The following is a 21,225-nucleotide window of genomic DNA, read 5'->3' on the forward strand; positions in this document are numbered from 1 at the left end:
CCAGAAGAGAAAAAAACTGACTGCACTTAATTAGGTGGATAGATTTTTGATAATGAAACTCAGCACCGAACCATATTAAATCTGTAGGGTAGGCAGGGCCTAGAGCATGATCCTTCAAAACTATTTCAGTGCCTTAAAGCCCAAAAGTTGGTTTTCTTTTTAAAAAATTAATTTTGTAAAAGACAGGGCTACAAATCATAAATAACCAACAGATGAGAGGTAGGTAAAAATAAATAACTTATAAAACTAAGTTTGACATTTAATCTACTTATTTTGTCTTTCTTAACAAGTTTCATGATGTACAGCACAGAGTTACCAAGAGACTGGTCACTGATCTCCAATGTCCAGTCCTAGCAGCAAAAAAATTGGTGGGTGCATACCTTGCTAGTGTATTTAGGGCCTCTGTGTCTAATTTATTTATATTCATAATAAAGCAATGCCAGACTGGATTAAAGGTGCCTCTTTTTGATATCCGTCTGTCTGGAGCCCTGGTGAGCCACCGCTAGTCGGTTTAGATAGTACTGAGCTAGATGGACCAACCGTCTGACTAATAATAATAATAATAATAATAATAATAATAATAATAATAATAATATTTTATTATTTATACCCCGCCCATCTGGCTGGGCTTCCCCAGCCAGTCTGGGCGGCTTCCAACCAAATATTAAAATACAGTAATACATCAAACATTAAAAGCTTCCATAAACAGGGCTGCCTTCAGATGTCTTCCGAAAGTTTGGTAGTTGTTGTTCTCTTTGACAGCTGGTGATAGGGCGTTCCACAGGGCGGGCGCCACTACTGAGAAGGCCTTCTGCCTGGTTCCCTGTAACTTGGCTTCTTGCAGTGAGGGAACCACCAGAAGGCTCTCGGCGCTGGACCTCAGTGTCTGGGTAGAACAATGGGGGTGGAGACGCTCCTTCAGGTATGCTGGGCTGGGGCTGTTTAGGGCTTTAAAGGTCAGCACCAACACTTTGAATTGTTCTCAGAAACGTACTGGGATGTAGGTCTTTCAAGACCGGTGTTATGTGGTCTTGGCAGTTTCATGTGTTTCTGTGTCCCTATCACGGACTTCAGATACTACAAGTGTGAAGTCTACCCACTGCTACTCTAAACCAGGGCTGGGCAGAAGGTAGATCTCTGAGTGATTGGCAGTAGATCAGCAAGGATTCCCAACTCCCAGTGGTTTAAAATTAGCAATAACCTCAGCTCCACCTCAAAATTAGGGGTGTTGCTGGGGCAGGAGGAATCAGGAGTCGGTCTTTTGTGAAAGGGCTGAGAGCTCAGTTTTTCAGACACTGAAAACAAATTCATGGGCTGGAATACACTTGAAGGTGCCTTGCTTAAAGCACATGCCTAGCCTGCTTACTAAGCCCTATTTCGTACTTGGCTCTAATGTGTAGACCTTGGGAGTTCTAGGAAAAAACAAAGTAGCTCTTACAAGCTTGAAGCCTGCTCACCCCTGCTCTACACGACTGACATTTGTGATTGAGAAGTTCTTTGTAAGGAATGCTTCACACTATTCAGCTGGTGTGATATTGGGTACTCACATCCCTCGGAAGTGCAGGAAGGGAACATTGCAGGCATGAAGAAAGAAAAGGAGATGGTCTGAATATTCCCTGTACCCCTAAATTTTCTGTTCATAAAATGGGTAATGTGTTGGCAATCACATGCATCATGCAGACATGCTTGTCAGGCAGCTGTGGGTGTGTCCTGGGGCTGTGATTGTATCATGAATTTCTTTTGTAATGTGTGAAACTGCCCTTAGTCACAACATTTACTTTATTTTTGCATGTTGACTCATGTTCTCATGTACTTAACATGAAGACAATATCCTGAGGGCATTCCAAAGCTGCTGGGCTCTTCCTAAAATGGGAGAATAGAATGGAATGACAAAAAGAAAAGAATAAACAAGCATTTCACATTTATTGCCTCCCTCACTGCTTCAATAAAATGTAGGAAAAAATCTGAAGCTGAGTCAGACCATTGGTTCATCTAACTCAGCCTTATTTAGACTGACTGACAGGGGCTGCTCCAAGATGTCAGAAAAGGTCTTTCCCCAGCTCTACCTGGAGATGCCAGATTGAACCTGGGATCTCCTGCATGAAAAACAGAGCCCCTGCCACGGAATTATGACCCTCAAGTCCAGTATTGTCTACACCAGGTTAATGAAAGATAATGGACTACATGCCCCGCAATGTCTGGAGGTGTTGCAGGTTCCCCAACCCTGGTCTATGCTACCTGGCATTGCCTTCAGATAGGAGTATTTCCCAGCTTGATCTGGAGAGTGCCAGGAATTGAACCTGGGGCCTTGCACGTGCAGCAAGTGTTCTACTGCTCACAGCAGGGACAGGGAACCTGATACCCCCAAGGTGATGTTCGGTTTCAACTTCCATCAACCCCAGCAAGTGTGGCCAATTGGTGATGGATGATTGGAGTGCAGTCCAACAGCACACAAAGCCACAGCTTTCCCCTCCCTGATTTATGGTATTCACTCAGACACTGCACCAAGTGACATAGTGCAATTTCTTTCTAGACATTTTGAGGGATTCCCCCCCCCCCTTAACATCTTTCAGCGACCTGCTCACCTCATTCTGCCCTTTCTGTTGAAATGAGCTTCTGGCAGTGACTCTACAGTGTGGTTTGCAGCTCAGGGAAAGGAGACAAAAGCAAGAGCCATGATAAAGGTAGCCTGGGTAAATTTTTGCTCTTATTACCTTTTGATCATGCACAGTGGGTGAGCATTGTGCCTGCTGTGGTGTTCACTGACAATATGCCCTTTTAACGGATGTTTTTCTTTCCCTTCTGCTAACAACACATTACAGAAGCGAGGCCCTTGCATAGAGCCCTTTGAATATACATATGTGTTGGTTTTGGAGATCCTACTTAGTCCTTAACCCAGAGGGCATGTATTTCCAATGGAACAATTAAAGCATATTTGTTCAGTTGAAAGAAACCATAGGTTGCGTAAGAAGGGGGGGGGAATGGAGTGGGGGAATCTTTTTGAAAAGAATTGCATTTATATTTAACAGTAAAAGGGCACTGAGCTTTTTGTTTGGGCCTGACCTTTTGTCTTAAAAGGGTGGTTTTTGTTTTTTGTTTTCTTTTTAGAAAAGGGAGAGACCTTTGTGTGTAACTGGTGACTGGCAGCTTAGTAAAAGCAAGACTTCAAACACAATTGGTGTAGTTCAGTAAACACAGCTCAGCTGCACATCTTTATACATTTAAACTATGGCAGCCCTGCAGATGAAAGCAAAATAAGTTGCTTGCTGACATTTCACCCTGTGCTGTCTCACTTACCCACATACACTTGTGTTAGTTGTTTGCAGCACATCCATGGAAAATAAAGAACTAGCATGCCTGATCACCTAGAGATGTTTTTAATTGTTGCAGGTGAACAGGTAAAAATGCCTGTTAAGAGGCTTGAACTGTGGTCCTTTGTACCAGGGCTTTTTCACTGTTCTGTTCCTATTGGAGTGCACTCTGTTGCATTTGAGGTCAATCCTGAGAATCTACCTGTCTTTCGGAGGTCATGTATTGATGCTGTGGGAAATTATTAAGCCCTAGAACTCTGTGGATCATCCCCTACGTGTTTTCCTCACCTCCCCCCCCACCGTTGTTCCAAGAGTTCAGGAGCTTCTATAAATCTGGTCTGAGTAAAATAGCATCTTACTTTGTGGGGCACCTGTTCACTTCCTATTGATTATTTGATGTCTTCTCCCTTTATTGGCTGTCATGCTAACTTTGGTCATTTAATTAGACCCTGCTTTGTCTTCCTGTTCCTGATAGTGGGTTGGTTTTTTTGTTTGTTTGGGGTTGCTGCTGTTGGGTTTTTGTATCTTTATTTTAGATCTTATGATTTATGTGGAAATTGTTCAGCTTGGTTGTCTACTTTTTGATGTTTTATTTATTGTTTATGACTTCTTTTTATGTTGCAGTTGTGTGCGTGTTTTCATGTCATAAGCCGCCTTGAACATGATTTGAACTTTGGAAAGGCATCACGCAAATAAAATTATGTCTTTATGTATGTGTGAAAATTTAACATATTTATTGAATTTATACCCCACCCTTCCTCCCTAAGGAGCTCAGGGAGGTAAACAGATACGCAGTTTTAAAACAAAGTGAAAGGATTTTAAAACAGTTAAAACAATTCTAAAAGCAATTACAAATAAAAACATCTAAAAGCAGTTTCAGTTGAAAATATTGTAAAAAAAAATACAGTTTAAAGCATTATTTCATCCAGTGTTAACAGGATCGCCTGGAATAGCAATCAAATGTCTGGATGAACAGGAATGTTTCCAAACTCCTCTTTAAAGTTAACAATGATGGAGACATGTGCACCACACACTGAAAAAGCTCTGTTGTAGGCTAGCACAACGGGGTGCAAGGCCATTTACATCAGTTGCCTCAAAACTATGGAATGGTGTCTACTTAGAGGTAGACCATTCATCTCTTCTGGCCCTTTTCAGGTGATTTCTAGGTGCATTCATTTGACCTTTGTTACTGCCGGGGAGTATTCAGGGATGCCTCCCCCCCCCCCCGGAACACTTTGTTATCTCTTTAATTTTATGTTTTGTTTTAACTTACATTTTTGTACACTTCCTTAAGCTTTGGAAAGGCAGCACAGACAGGTTGAATAAACAAATAAATGTGATTTCTTTATTTCCAGTGACCAGTGACTTTATTATCGGTGACCAGTCTGTAGTAGCATTTAGTTTTTGCCCTTCATAGTCCTTTTTGCATTTTCCATAGAAATATTATTTTATATTTTGCTGTGTAATGGGCCTCTGCTCAGAAACTGAGTTATACAGCATAAGATGATGATGATGATTAACTTATATACCACTTACATACCAAAATGGCTCCTATGAGGTATCCCAGTATGAAAGCCATACAAAATTAAGATACACAGTGAAACAGTTACATCAAATATCTACAATTAAAATCTACAACAAAATAAGCCCATTAGAAAGCGTGGCAATTAAAACAGTTAAAAGACCAAGTAAAACTATTAGTTCAGAGTGTTCGTACTAGTGGGAATGCTTGCATAAATAATTGTGTCTTAAAGAGGTGGTGGGATGTGAATACTGATCGGGCGTCTCATGTTTCATCACTGGTGCCACCACTGAAAAAACCCACCATTGTGTTACCACAAGCCAATCATCATCAAGCTGTGGCAATATAAAACATAACATAAGAACATAAGGCCAGTCTAGTCCAGCACCTATTCTCAGAGCAGCCAACCAGATGCTTATAGGAAGCCTGAAAGGCAACAATCCTTTCCCCTCTTGCGAGTTCCTGCTCCTGGTATTCAGAGGTGCACTGCCTCTGATAAGGTAGAACAGCCTTTGTTGCTAGCAACCACTGATAGCCTGATCCTATATGGAGCTGCCTGGTCTCCTCTTAAAGCCATCCATATTGGTCGCCATCACTAACTCTTGTGGGAGCGAATTCCAGAGTTTAACTATGTGCTTTGTGCAGAATTACTTTTCTTTTGTCTGTACTGAATTGTCCAATGTTTAATTTAACATTGTCCTTGGGTTCTAGTATTATTGGAGAGGTAGAAAAAACTTCCCCGTCTACTTTCACCACACTATGCATAATTTTATATACCTTTAGCTGGCACAGATGGAACCCTTCCCCAACTTGATGTTGGTGTTGGACTCCCATCTCTCATCAGTGCCCCTCAAAAATTTTTCTGGTGGTTTGCCTCATTCCTCATATGCAGTCACTGGAAGGTAAAGCTTCCATTGTTGCAGAAGCATTGGGTCTGCTGAAGCACAGACTCTCGTGGTTTTTAATTTTTTTATTTAATTTTATTGAGATCATGGGGTGGCTGCGTTAAGGAATCCCCACTTACACTCAGGCAAGAAAGTAAACAGTAAATGGAGAGTAGTGTAACAAACACTTGGAGTATCAAGAAACAGCTGTGAAAAGGATCTGTCTTAATGTGCTAGCCCATTGCAGTTTAACATATTGCTTACAACCTCCACAATGGGGTCCGAGTGACTTCGGTTACACATTCCAGGAGACTGGCAGTCTGTTACAATCAGAGCGTGGGCTCTCGAGCGGGGCTAGCTTACGGCGGATGGGATGAAGAAAGTTGTGGATTTGTATTACACACTCTCACCTGACACAGTATCCGATCCCTTACCCTCGCTGATTGACGTCCTGAATGAGCTCTTTGAAGCAAGCTCCAGCTTAATTAAAACGTTTGCTTGGTTAGCGGTGATCTGTGAAAGCCGGTGATAAATATTGAATCGGGTTCACCTGCTGGTTACTGCGAGTGGATAAACAGCTGCTTTGTGCAGTTTAATCAAGAAGCTGAAGACTACGCCTTCTAAAAAGAAGGTTTTCTTTTTAAGAGAAGCTTTAATAATGCCACTCCAGTTATCTTAGTAGGGTGTCCTTGTGTGAGATTTCGCACACTGGGCATTCACCACCAGGCAGGTTTTGTTTCCTATGATATGCAGATGGGGAATATCAAGGAAGCGCTTACAGCTACTGATGTCAAGGATCATAACCCCGCTGTTTTGTTTAGCCTTAGTTTGCATGCGATTTTGATTTCTGTTTCTGATGTTTTCATTCTTTGCCTTTATAACTGCTGACCTTCTAAACTGGCTTATCCTGGGTAGCGCTGTCCCCCAGAACAGGGGAGCCATGATGGTGGTTTGGCCATTAAATCTATCTCCTCGTTTGTTTTTCGTTCTGACTGTGTTTAGTCTTGGCAGCTTCAGAGGCTGATGCGGGGGGGGGGGGGGGCTCCACTAGTTAGCTAGATAGTAACTATCTCCCACTGCATATGTTAATATTTTTCAGGACTTAAAGAGATTGGGTTAAGTTGTGACCATTTAATTTCCTCCCCCATGGTATTGACTTTTAAAAGCATAAAAATACAGTGGTACCTCGGGTTAAGAACTTAATTCATTCTGGAGGTCCGTTCTTAACCTGAAACTGTTCTTAACCTGAGGTACCACTTTAGCTAATGGGGCCTCTCACTGCCGCCGCACGATTTCTGTTCTCAAACTGAAGCAAAGTTCTTAACCCGAGGTACTATTTCTGGGTTAGTGGAGTCTGTAACCTGAAGCGTCTGTAACCTGAAGCGTCTGTAACCTGAGGTACCACTGTAGCCTGCTGAATCAGGCCAATGCATCAGCTTTAATTGAATGCTTTTTACAAGGGAACTTGCAGGCACCTGTGACCACTGTTTTGGCAACCCTTGGCTTACAGCAGGCTTCCTCAACCTCGGCCCTCCAGATGTTTTTGGCCTACAACTCCCATGATCCCTAGCTAGCAGGACCAGTGCTCAGGGATGATGGGAATTGAAGTCTCAAAACATCTGGAGGGCTGAGGTTGAGGAAGCCTGGCTTATGGGATCTGAACTAGTAGTGACTGACCAGGAAGGAGATCTCAAAATTGTGCTGGATAGCTCAATCAAAATATTGAATCATTATGCGGCAGCTCTGTAAAAGGCAAAGTCCACAAATAGGGATCATTAGGAAATGAATTGAAAACAGAACAGCCAGTGTTATAATGCCATTTTTACAGATTTGTGGTGTGATCACACTTGGAATACAAATCTGGTCACTGTTCAAAAACGATATTAGAGCTGGAAAAGATTCAGAAAAGGGCAAGTGAAATTATCATGGAGCTGGAACACCTCTTCTGTGAGGAAGCCTTAAAACAATGTGAGGCTTTTGAGTTTGGAGAACTATGGCCAGTGGAGAGAACTACAATGAGGACAACCAGACCCCCCCAACACACCAGAAGGCAAGAGGGCTTCATGGTACAAATGCCAGATGTCTTGAGAAGTACAGCAAAGACGGGCCCAATAATTATTTGCTGCAGAAAGTTGGTACTTGGAACGTTATAACAAACACGGGTATGGACTAGGGCACTAACAGAGAAGCTGAGCAGACAATTGACAGCATTGAAAGTACAAGCAGAAGATGGTGGCTTTATTAACGTTTGGTTTTGCCTTATTCAATATGTAAAAAAGAACACTTTAAATCCTCCGACTCTGCATGAAAGGCTGTGGAGGGACCTTTTAGGAGGAAATTCCGGGATTCTTGAAGGGATGGCATTTTTGAGTGTATGATTGCTTCTGTGGGGGTTTTTTTGGGGGGGTCTTCTAGTTTGTATTTTCTGACGGTTGTATCCAACACCAGTCCTACTAAGAGTGAGACCTATTAATAATAAGCATGGCTAGCTCGGGTTCATTAATTTCAGTGGGTCTAGTCTAACTAAAACTTTGTTAGATGCAACCCCTGACAATTCAATAAAATATAAATTAATTAAAAATCAATGTCCTTTAAACAGGATTGCAGAGTTTGCTGCGGGAGGTGGGCTCCATATGTTACCTGGTAGTAAGGCTGCCCAGGACTCTTCTTCTCCCGCCTTGGCTTTGTCTGCTTTGTGTAACAGTCCCTTCTGAGCCTCCAGGAGTCATCATGCCCTGGCAAGAGGGAGAAGTTTAGGGATAAGTTACTAGGGGATTTGAAACCACTGCCTGTTGTCCTCCATATGTTTCTGCCCACCAATGCTAGCATATTTCTTTTATTACAATAATAAAGTGGGTGCATAAGCCAAGTACTTTGTAGGTTATTGTTTTTATTACTTAGGCTGAAGGTAGAACCACATTCTGCATTAAATTTGCTAGGCGACTTCATAAAAATTGCTGGTGAACATATTTGGGAAATGGTGACTTCTAAGTGTTATTTTCTGTACTCTTCAAATAATGTTGTATTGGGTTCTTTCTTAAAAGTGGGGCAGCTATGAAGTGGTGCATAAGGTATTTTTAATATTTGATTTCTCAATTCCTCACATATAAAAAAAATCTGAGTAAAGATATAATTAGAATTGAGTTAAGAAAGAAAGAAAGAAAGAAAGAAAGAAAGAAAGAAAGAAAGGCAAATGTCTTTCCAATGTTACATTCCTATATGATTTTTGTTTGCTTTAGCTTAACCTACATCAAATCTGAAGAAAGGACTTGGGGTGGGCTGTTGCATTTGAGGGAATATTTTCTCATCAAGCACTTGAGTGGGGCTGCTATATTTTGAGCTTGAGTAATGTTGCTTTGAATTAATTAGTAAACGTGTGAGTTGGAAAACAGGCCAGGATTCCTCAAACTGTGCTGCAAGAGAAACTGCTAGTGTACTGTCAGGAATGTATTTATTTATTTAATAAAATTTATATACTGCTTGATTGTTAAAAATAACAACAACAGCCCCTAAGCTGTTTACAAATATATAGGCTTAAAAATAAAAATCATTATTGAAGACAGGCATTTTAAAATGTTCAAAAGATCATTAAAAATCAACAGTAGCCAAAGCGAAATGATACGTGTAACTTTTACATGCCCAGATAGGTTCACTTCAGGAAAAGTGTTTTAAATAGGCTCTGAAAGGAGTACAGTAAAGGCCTGTACTGATTGTCAACAGGCAGGGAGTTCAAAAGTGTAGGTGCTGAAACACGAAATAACTGGATTTCTGAATTGTTGTTTTTTAAAAAAAGACTGGAATAAATTTATGGGGAAAGGCCATGATGATTAGGACTGGATTTTTTTTAAAGTTGACAAAAAAACCTGAGAGAGGTTTATAAAATGAATGGCATGGAGAAAATGGGTAGATAAGTTTTTCTTCCTAAATCTTCTAGTACAGTAATCCTGCAACTTGCATGCATTTAACTTGTGCATATTCAACTTTACGTGTGTGGCAAAAAAAGAAGTTAAAAATTAAAAACAGGGTGGAATTCTGGGGGAAATGACCTCTGCACTCGCCATCAAACCCAATGGGTTTTGACCATACATACTTGTGGCTTTAGGCGCGAGCCCTGCAATATAACCCCCACTTAAGTTGTGGGCCTGCTGTCCTGGAACTCAGAATCGTCCGGCGAAACCAATTGACAGAGCATACGAAAATAAGGCCTCCTTTAAACAGTGTAAAACTACGGAATTTGCAATATCGTAGTTGTGATGATGGCCATTAGCACAGATGTCTTTAGAAGAAGATTAGACAGCATCATGGAAAGACAGTGGCTTTATGTTAATGGCTGCATGCATGTGAACCTCCAGGTTCAGTTAAAGTATACCTCTGGGCACCAGGTGCTAAGGAATAAGAGCAGGAGAGGACTCTTGCCTCCATGCCCTGGTTTTGGGCTTCCCAGCATTTCTGTGCCCCCTGGGAAAGGCTGGATTATCTGGCAGGGCAATTTCAATAACTAATGTGGGGATGAGAATAAAAGAAGAATGCTATAAATTACATTTTACTACACTAAGGCACCTTTAATAGTTTGCTTAAATAAGTTGGGTGTATTTTTAGTTACTCTTCACTGCCTCCCCCTTTTTGCCAGTGCCTTTTGTTCAGACTAGACATTCAGTAACTGAAGTTTGCCCCAAACACATTATCATGCCTTCCTAGAAAATGGGGGAGTGGGTGAAACTGTCCATAATCAGCTTGCTACATATTATGGATGCAGCTCACAAAATCAGAACAGTCCATAAAAATTGCGAATGGGTGGCAACTCTATGCTTCAGTTACTTTTTAAACATACTAGGCTTTTATTTTAACAGACCTTATTTTAAAGTGCATAACTTCATCCCCGAAGACTTGTCTTTTTTTTAACCAAAAAAAAAAAACCTGCAAGAAGAGTGTTTAAAGGGGAGAAATTCCTTTTCAGAAAGACAAATAAAGCGAAGACCTCAGTTGCTAAAATTATAATTGTAACATACATACATATTCCTCCTCTCCGCCCAAAAAAGTTATACAGGCACCTTCTTAAAGGTTTTATTTTTTGGCTGATGGCGTCTGTGGCTTGCAGAAATGTTATGACTACTGCAAAGCAGTTCTATACAATTTTACTGGTGACTATAAAATCAGACCAAGTTTACTACTTTCCTGATGTTGGTTTTTTAAAGTAAAAGGTAACATTTTAACGCCGCAGTAGAGGGCGAAGAGCTTATTAAAGGCAGTATTATGCCAATTTCAAACCTTTTATGAAAAACCTTTAAGGCCACCTGTAAAATAATGTTATTTTTTCTTCAACTCTTCACAGATTTTGCTGTCTTTATGCCTTTATATATACTAAAAAAAAAATTATTCATGCCAAGTACATTTTAATTCCCCCGCCCCCTAATAAAAGCTGCAGCAGAAGGCATTCATGTTTTTATTGAAAGTCAATTAAAATTTCCGATCATCTTGATTTGCATTACAGCATCATTGCTCATATTTCTCTATTATGGGATATTCTATACTTGACTCCCAGAGGGGTAGCTATATTAGCCTGTGGTCGCAAAAACAACAAGGAGTCTTGTGGCATCTTAAAGAGTAACAAATACACTATGGCATAAGCTTTTATGCTTCTGATGAAGTCAACTGTGATCACCGAAACCTTATGCGATCTATAAATTGGCTAATCTGTAAGGTGCCACAGGGTTCCAATGTTTATACCTGACATATTGTCAAGATACAGATTGGCAGCTGGATTCCCCAGAGGCAAAAAGTGCTTCTTTCGTCAGTTCTTCAGTTGTCAACACAGAGGCAAAAAGAGTAGTAGATCAGGACTATCCAACATGGTGGACTACAGAAATTGTTGGGTTATAGCTCGCATTTCCCCTTACCATTGGGCATTCTAGCTAGAACTGATGAGAGTTGTCCCAACAACCTCTGGAGGGCACTAGATTAGCTGCTTCTGGTTCTCATGGCTCTGAGTTAAGATCTGATTTAAATAGGAACGTAGGAAGCTGCCTTATATCAGATCAGACCATTAGTCCATCTAGCTCAGTACTGTCGATGCTGCCAGCAGTTCTTCAGGGCATCAGGTAGAAGATTTCCCCAGCTATATCTAGAAACACCGGGGATTGCACCTACCTGAGACCTTCTGCATGCAGAACTTGATTGATTGATTGTATTGGCTGTATTTATATCCCACCTTTTGCCCAAGTTGGCATTCATAGGTTGCTCACCAGGCTTTAGTCTTTCTTTTCTCTAATATTCCTCCTTGGGGAAAATAGGAACAGAAAGAAGCTGCATTACACGGAGTAGCTCAGTATTATCAAGACTCTTCAAGACTTCACACATTCCTAGCCCTACCTGGAGGTGCCACGGTTTGAACCCAGGTCCTTCTGCATGAAAAGCAGGTGCTTTTACCCCTGATCTATGGCCCTGACCCTCTAAAACAGAAGAATTCATCCACCAGTGTGTTGGAGGGGCACTCATTTGAGAGCATGTCTGCAATGGACCTACTAAATTCTTGTTCCACTTCACCATATTGACATCGTTGTTGTTGTTGTTGTTTGTTATCTGCGTGCTTTCTTTTCCAAAGAGCAAACCAGAGCCCAGGCAGAAATACCACTCAACATAATTTGAATTTCGCTTTTCTCTGCCTGGCTGTACAGCGGAGGCCAGCATGGCCACGTATGTAACGTACACTGCCCATCAGCTGTTTCCTCCTTTATCGCTGACAAGGGTCCCATTCATAACTCTTCCTTTTATCCTTTTTGGTGAATAAGTAATTATTCAATATAGAGAAGGCAGGATATTTGGAACGGGCTATTTAACGTGGCAGCACACCCGTAATGAAATCTGCTGTTACTGGCAACCTGAGAGAGGAATGTAACAATTCTAGCACGGCCGGTAACTCTACCCGCTTTGACGGCCTGTTTATTTGGCACGTCAGCGGACCTTTTATCCCAGTGAGTGACAGCTTCAGAAGGGTTGCATTTACTTCCATTCTATCGTGTATTGTAATATTTAATGGTGGACAAGCTTGAGTGGGACTGAGGGTAATTTGAACCTGCCTTTCCACAGAGCGGAGGCCAAGAGATAGTTGATCCCTGCTATTGTGGCGTAACGCGCACAGTGACTTTGCATTTGCTTATGGAGGATAATCTTACTGATTACAATTAAGAGGAGGGTGAAAGAAAGAACAAGAAATGGTGAAGCTGGCAAGAAAATAGTGTTTGGCTTCCTGTTCTCATAGTGTCATTTTTTGCACCAATAATCTTTCGTGCAGCTTTAGAACATAAGTATATTTTATTCCAAGTAGCTATTTCTGCAGTGTTCTGTCACCCCCCTCGAAAGATATACGTTCCTCTTTATTAAAATCTTATAACGGCCTTCTAAGTAAGTGTGCAAGTGAGGAGGGCTCCTAAGTGGCAACATAATTAGAGTGGAACAAAGCAGCTGAGCTATCATTCTACCTACATACCCAGGATTTTTTGTTTATATAATAAGCTACAAGTGGAGCCTACAGCAAAATGTTGCAGTGCTACCATCAATTCTTGTCTAGAGTGCCTCTTCTTCAGGGTTCTAGCCTGCCAGCCCAAGCCCTTCTCCAGGATACTCCATTTCATCCTCCCATTCCCCCTGTTTTCCTTTTCCAACTGACACCATTCCATGGCTCCTGAGCATGCTAAGACTTCATTGGGCTGTTTGGGGGGGTTGTTTGCCCTTGTTTTGTTTTTGTTTTGTTTGTAATTCTGTAAACCTCAGGGTTTCTGCAAGCATGCAAATGCCTTCCTCTTGTTCATGGGTAGGCAAACTAAGGCCCGGGGGCCGGATCCGGCCCAATCAGCTTCTAAATCCGGCCCGTGGATGGTCCAGGAATCAGCGTGTTTTTACATGAGTAGAATGTGGCCTTTTATTTAAAATGCATCTCTGGGTTATTTGTGGGACATAGGAATTCATTCATCCCCCCCCCAAAAAATAGTCCGTCCCACCACATGGTCTGAGGGACAGTGGATCGGCCCCCTGCTGAAAAAGTTTGCTTATCCCTGCTCTTGTTTCTCAGTGTCCCAGTTTTTCATAGTTTCGGCAATCACCAACTGAATTTGATGTTTGCGGGAGGGAGTGGGGAGGGAGAAGCGCATGGATACAGCTCTGGGAAGTGGAGGGGGAAATATTTGCTTGGTATTTTTTTGCTGCAGCAGGCTAACATGGCTCCAGAATCAATATAAATTCATGGGATTTTTCAATAATAGCATGGGTTTAATTAAGTGCAATTTGACTTGTGGAAAAGGCAAGAAGAGAAATCTGGTATCAAAATGTTAATATGCTGTATTTCCCTGGTTTGGTTTTATATATAATTTATTGAGCAAGTTAACTAAGTTCTATAGACAACATTCAAGAAAAACATTTCAGCAAGTGCTTCAATACATGCAGGTGAAAAGTATAGTTAGCATCACCTGAAGCTATCAGGTATAAACTTGACTGCTTCAGATTTTTTAAGAGCACTTTGGGTGCAATTGCATGCATGTCTGCTCAGAGGTAGGGTTTGGGGAGAAAATCTATTCAATTTGCATTTGAAGGCGATCCTACCTAATCTGCTCTTTCCAAAGCAATCTGTGAACTGAAATACAGCCATCCTTGGAAAATCTCCAAATTTTGCAGTGCAATTCCCACTGGGGTAAAGTGTGCATATAAATGCATATATTAGTGAAGACACATTTTATCATGGAAAATTGCTCTGTAAAAATGTGTATATTAGGTAATTGCATACAAATGTATATATTAAGAGAAATTCGTACTAAAATGCTGCTGAATTTTCATGAAGACTTCAAAATAATTCAGAAAGTGTAGTGGAAATGTTGAGAACCGAACTTCAGAATGGAAAAATGAAAAGCTGAGAGAACTTGAAATTGACAGATCCCTCTATCCCTACTCAGAAATAAGTCATCTTGTGTTCAGTGGGGCTTATTCCCAGGGCAGTGTGAATAAGATTGCAGTCTTATTGGGATCAGGTTTGTCGTGAAAAGAGTTGTTTATTTCAGCCTTGGGCTTGTTTGTACAACTCTTGGTTACTACTTGTGTGAAGTGCCCACAGTTGTTTTAAAAATTAAAATCTTCAATTTATTTATCTGCAAATTTATATCCCAGATCTCAGCCATTACTCTCATACCTCTTCTTTGGTAGCTTAGTTTTACTTGTGAAAAAATGGTGGCAGATTTGAGCTCTATAATTTGGACGTTAGTGGAGTCTGGCTGCCTCTAGACTGCTGAACTTACGGTAAATAAATTCCTTTTATAATGTTCTGGCCAAGGTAGCCTTTTTAGCTCCTGTTTTACCAAGTCTTCGACTTATTCATGACCTTTGTTTCTAGAACTGGATGTAAAAAGTGCAGCTTAATTCTCAATATGCAAAAGAAGCTCCTTTAAGTACTTTTTTTGGGTAACTTAATTTGTGTCTGAAGCTGTCAAGTATCCAGTGTTATGATGACTGGTGTTTAATAGACAGCTCTGGTTAAAATGAGAGAGTCTATTTTACCTGAAGTCAGACTCTTTTTAACAGGTGTTAAATGGGTGGGGAGCATAGAAAGATTATTACAGCCATTTAAATTCTTTGTTTCCAAGAATAGTTGTTGATGACCCAGTTTTCTTGTGTGTAGAAAATAAGAAACCTTTTAGAGAAAGAGAGAGAAAAATATTTTTTTCCTGTCTTAATGTCCATAAAGAGATTTCTCTGTCCTTCAGTTACAGCCTTCCAGTGCCTGCATTCAGTGCTCCTGTTCTTTGGCTGAAGCAAAAGTCAAAGAAACAACTGATAAAAAGAAGAAAGAAAATGGAGGAAAGGCATTTGTCCCCAAAATATTTTTTGGAACTCGCACCCACAAACAAATTGCTCAGATTACCAGGGAGATGCGGAGGACGGCATATTCAGATATCCCCATGACTATTCTTTCTAGCAGGGACCACACTTGTGTCCATCCAACAGTGTCCAGCTGCAGCAGCAAGAATGAAAAATGTGTAGAGTTGCTGGAAGCCAAAAATGTGAGTTGTTTTGTTTTTTTACCATTTCCTGAAGAAAATAATATTCACTGCTTTTAACATTTTCTTGTGCCATTCATGTAGTACAGTGGTACCTCTGGTTGCGAAGGGGATCCGTTCTGGAGGCCCGTTCGCTACATGAGCAGAACGCAACCCGTGTCTGCGCATGCGCGGGTCGCGATTCGCCGCTTCTGCGCATACGTGTGACGTCATTTTGTGCACATGCGCGAGTGGCGAAACCCGGAAGTAACCCTTTCCAATACTTCCGGGTCGCAACCTGAAAACGCTCAACCTGAAGCAAATGTAACATGAAGTATGACTGTATTCAGAAGTGGGATGCTCTCCCCCCCCCTTCCTTATTTAGGGGTTTGAAAAACTGAGTTCAGTGTCTAGTTTAAAACATTAGAAAAATGCAAATTTGACTTCTTCTGTACATATATAGGAATAATGGGTTCTTCCTAGTAACCTCTCCCCTTAATACCAGGATTTGTTTCGTTTACGTGTTTTTAACATGTTTTGTTTTGACATACAGCCTGCTAAACTGTGGTGCTTAAATCTCATCAGGCCTCTGCGTTCCTGGAAAGTATGTTGTGTGGCTCTGTGGTAGAGAAGATTTGTCTGCACTCTTGAATCTTTTAAACATCTTTAAAATTTCTATTCTTAATTTGTTGTCTTTCATTTCCCTACATAATAACTCCCAGCTCTGAAAGGCCAGGCATTTTTAAAAACAAAACAAAACACTGCTATTACATAGTATAGAATCTGGTGTGAATCTGGAGATCATGGCCAAAAGGGTTAAATCTGAATTAAATGACTGGGTTGCAGATTGTGTGCTTAAATGTTGCAAATGGATGGTCACTATCCATATTCATGCTCCTGTGACATGGGAAGACTTGTGCCAGATATAGTGTACATATATTTTAGTTATTTTTATTTTTATTCATATCATAATTTTATCCTGCTTTTTGCCCCTAAAGGGTTTGGTGCAAAGTGCAATATAATAAAAACGATGATATGAACAAAGAGTTAAAAACCAGAACCGGCTAAAACACAATTCCTCAACAGGAGCCAAAACACATTCCAAAAGCTTGGCAAAGCGGAAAAGTCTTTTCCAGGCGCTGAAAAGTTAATGAGGAGCATGCCAGCGAGGTAGCGAGTCACGGAGTCACGGAGCTTGGACACATGTTCATTATTATGATATGATATTAAGATTAATAGCTCTTTAAGTAGCACTTTAAGCCTGCAATCACATACTTAGCTTTCTGAGAAAAAGCCCCACTGAACTAAGTGGGACTTACTTTTCAGTAAACATTTATAGGATTGTGCTGTGGGGAACAATTTGGATACATTTATCCCTGTTCAGTCAGAAAGTTCATTGGGTTGTCTTCAGCTAATCACTATCTCTTGGGGTAACCCACCTAAGAACCTCAGAAGAACCTACTGGTTTAGACCAAAGGCCCACCTAGCCCAGCATCCTATTCTCACAATAGCTAACCAGTTGATTCTGGAAAACCTGAGCCCAGCAGCACTCTTCCCATCTGTATTCCACAGTAACTTGTATTCAGAGGCCATATGGCTTCCAGTACTGCAGGTGGAACACAGCCGTTGTGGCTAGCAGTCAGCAGTGATACCCATATCTTCCATGAGCCATCCAAACCATTAGCCATCATTACAAGTTGTGCTAGCAGATTCCATTCTTTGATGATGAGCTTTGTGAAGAAGTACTTTAATTCACCTATCCTGAATCTTCCCACATATTCAACTACTTTGGATGACTTCTTGTTCTGTTATCATATGAGAAGGAGAAAAACCTCCCACTGAGGATAAGGACAGGGGTGGGGGACGGGAGGGGAGGAAGGAATTCTTTTGGAGGAACCTTATATTCGTAGCTCTGTAAAATAAATCAGCACTATTATCCCACCTAGTGAATCCATGGTGGAGATAAGATCTGATGAGGACTGTTCATGTGTGTGTGTCATATACAGTCTGGTTGTTGAAGCCTTTTCCCTGTTAGGTCTTAATAGCATATATTTTAGGAATGCTTGCATATTATATAAGCATGAAAATAATTTTATTAATCACTGGTGTGTTTGCTGCATACAGAGGTTATGGTAACTTCAGCCTCGTGTGAGGCAGTTTAGGCCAAACATGTCTGAGTAGCCCATGCCACCAAATGAGCTTTGTGACTTAGTATGGATTCAAGCCCCGGTCTCCTTGGTTGTAGTCCAAAACTCAGCCCACTACTTTGCATGGATGAGGTTGATGGTCCAAAGCCAGTAGGCACCTTATTTATAAGCCACCAGTGCTTTCTGAAGAAAGGCTGGTACCCACTGAGAGTGGTACCCAACAAATATCTGCATCCTTCTCCTGGCAAGGGCAACATTGAGATTAAGGAGGAGAAAGCTGACAGGCAGTGCTGTCTGTAAGAAGGCTGACAGGTAGGAGTTGATGTTGGCAGAGCATAGCCCTCTTTGCTTTTACAGACCATAGGTAAAGGTAAAGGGACCCCTGACCATTAGGTCCAGTCGTGGATGACTCTGGGGTTGCGGTGCTCATCTCGCTTTACTGGCCGAGGGAGCCGGTGTACAGCTTCCGGGTCATGTGGCCAGCATGACTAAGCTGCTTCTGGCGAACCAGAGCAGCGCACGGAAATGCCGTTTCCCTTCCCGCCGGAGCGGTACCTATTTATCTACTTGCACTCTGACGTGCTTTCGAACTGCTAGGTTGCCAGGAGCTGGGACCGAGCAACAGGAGCTCACCCCGTTGCGGGGGTTCGAACTGCCGAACTTCTGATTGGCAAGCCCTAGGCTCTGTGGTTTAACCCACAGTGCCACCCGTGTCCCTGCTAAAGAGAATGCCGACACACTATGCCTAGTGTTGGTAAACTCCCCCCTCCTTTTCTTTCTCCTCTTGTTTTCAAGAGACTTTGGTATATGACAAGTGTAAACAAGGTGTTAAGTCTTTATACCCTCTTTACCCCACAGGCCCTGAGGGTGAGCTGTCGTGGTAATGAGGACCAATTAACTCTGTCGCTTTAGTTGTCTTTGTTTTATCCTAAGACCATATTGCAAAAGTCAGTTGATAAACGGATAACTGACAATTTGCCGAGCTAAGAGGCCGCAAGTGCGATAACACTTCCACTGCCAACCTTCCCTTAGGGTTGTGTTACAGGCTTAACATGGATGAGCGTCTCTCGGCCAGCCTTCATTTGTTGAAGACGCTTTAGAGAGCTTAAAAAGGATATGATTTCAGGGACTCATTTTTTGCCTCTGTTTTGCATTTAAGTAGCCATTGTGGGAAATACCAAATTGTTTTATTACTTAAAAACACACACACAAACAGCTATAAATGAACAGGCTAGGTCACAAAAGGAGAATATGCCAAATGCTAGTGCAGTAATTACTTAACAAGAATCTCCTTTCTGCAGAATTCAGCCCTTTTAGATGCGTGAAAATGATTCTAGATTCATAGGCACTAGCATTACACCCCTACCTAGGACACCTCTTGTGTGGGGAGATCAGAAGCATTCACTTTTAAACAAACCACAGTTCCCTGTGAATATCCAAAGTTAGATAACTGTGGTCTATTTAAACTTTTCAAGCCAGTACCTGAGTCCATGGTTTAATCCTGGCTTGTTCTCACTAACAAGAGTTTAAACAACTTCCATTCCCCAAGTTTGGATGTAATGGAGAATGGTGGTTTGTGTAAAAGTGGATGTTTCCTACCCTGAAGCCACAAATGAGGGGATGATAAACCTATGACTTGTCAGTTTGTCTGTATAACAAGAAATCAAGATTTCCCATTGCATTTGAACTCCACCAATATGCTGCATTTCACCAACTCTGCTTGAACTGATTATTATTATTTATACCCCGCCCATCTGGCTGTGTTTCCCCAGGAACTTTGCGTGGCTCACAGCATATATCAGAACATACTAAAACACCAAACATTGAAAGCTTCCTGATATAGGGCTGCCTTCAGATGTCTTCTAAAAGTCAGATGGTTGTTTAGTTCCTTTACATCTGAAGGGAGGGTGTTCCACAGGGAGGGTGCCACTACCGAGAAGGTCTGCTACCTGGTTCTCTGTAACCTCGCTTTTCACAGTGAGGGAACCAGCAGAAGAGGATCAGAGGAGGACCTCAGTGTCCAGGCCGAACGATGGGAAAGGAGATGCTCCTTCAGGTATACTGGGCTGAGGCCGTTTAGGGCTTTAAGGTCAGTACCAACACTTTTAATTGTGCTCTGAAACGCACTGGGAGCCAATGAAGATCCTTTAGGACCAGTGTTACACCGTCCCGGCGGCCACTCTCAAGTCACCAGTCTAGCTGCCGCATTCTGGATAAGTTTTAGTTTCCGGGTCACCTTCAAAGGTAGCCCCAAGTAGAGCGCATTGCAGTAGTCCAAGCAGGAGATGACCAGAGAATGCACCACTCTGGTGAGACAGTGCAGGCAGGTAGGGTCTCAGCCAGCGTACCTGGTGGAGCTGGTAGACAGCTGCCCTGGACACAGAATTGACCTGTGCCTCCATAGACAGCTGTGAGTCCAAAATGACTCCCAGGCTGTGCACCTGCTCCTTCAGGGACACAGTTACCCCATTCAGGACCAGGGAGTCCCCCATACCTGCCTGCCTCCTGTCCCCCCAAAACAGTACTACTGAATACTACTGATACTACTGAAATACACTTCTGCAAAACTAACTACACTGAGGGGCATCGTTATTCTTAGCAGTGCATATTTGAATCTTGAATTTTTAAATCATTTACTTCTAGGGCACATCTTGTTCTTACTACCATGGAGTCCATAAGCTTAGCGAACATCATGCCTTAAAATCTGCACGTAAGAAATACCAGGCTTGGGACATCGAAGACCTAGTGAGCCTCGGGAAGAAGCTACGTGCCTGTGCCTATTTTGCAGCTCGAGAGCTTATGGCGGAGGCTAGAATTGTGTTTTGTCCTTACAACTATCTTCTAGACTCACAAATAAGAGAGAGTGTAAGTATATTTGCAAGCACGTGTTTTAACATTTTATTTATTTATTTATTTATAATTGTCTTAAGAAATAATATTAGTGAAGGTCAACCTGAAGGAAATTCCATATGTTGCTGTGCAAAAGATCTTCCTCTTGTCACAAAAAGGAAGAGATTGTGATTTGCATCCAATGAGCTGTGAACAGAGGGAGAAAATATATTAGTGATGTTCCATGAACACATGGTGCCCAGTAGCAAGCAAAAGATTTCTCACACTGCCCTTCATCTAAAGATCACAGGTTTTATGAGTCAAAACCAACACTTTAAATAGAGCCTGGAAACTAATTGGCAGATGGGCCACAATCAGTGTAATATGCCCCAGTGAGCAACCTAGTCGCCAAATTCTGCACCTACTGAAGTTTCTGAACCATCTACAAAGGCAGCCCCATGTATAAGACTGTTGCAGTAATCTAACCTAGAGGTAACCTCTCATCTATCTGGT

At 41.7% G+C, this 21,225-nt stretch overlaps 1 protein-coding gene across 4 annotated transcripts in view; it reads left to right on the forward strand.

Moving 5' to 3' along the window:
• Positions 1-21,225, forward strand: part of BRIP1 (BRCA1 interacting helicase 1) — a 205,777-nt gene that overhangs the window by 16,245 nt on the left and 168,307 nt on the right. For all 4 annotated transcript variants that reach the window (XM_053367674.1, XM_053367675.1, XM_053367677.1 and 1 more), the window contains exons 7-8: positions 15,464-15,760; positions 20,527-20,748. In XM_053367674.1, coding sequence (XP_053223649.1) covers positions 15,464-15,760; positions 20,527-20,748 — 519 coding nt within the window. The remainder of the gene's footprint in view (positions 1-15,463; positions 15,761-20,526; positions 20,749-21,225) is intronic.

Source organism: Podarcis raffonei, chromosome 15, assembly GCF_027172205.1.
Source record: "Podarcis raffonei isolate rPodRaf1 chromosome 15, rPodRaf1.pri, whole genome shotgun sequence".
Classification (NCBI taxonomy): domain Eukaryota; kingdom Metazoa; phylum Chordata; class Lepidosauria; order Squamata; family Lacertidae; genus Podarcis; species Podarcis raffonei.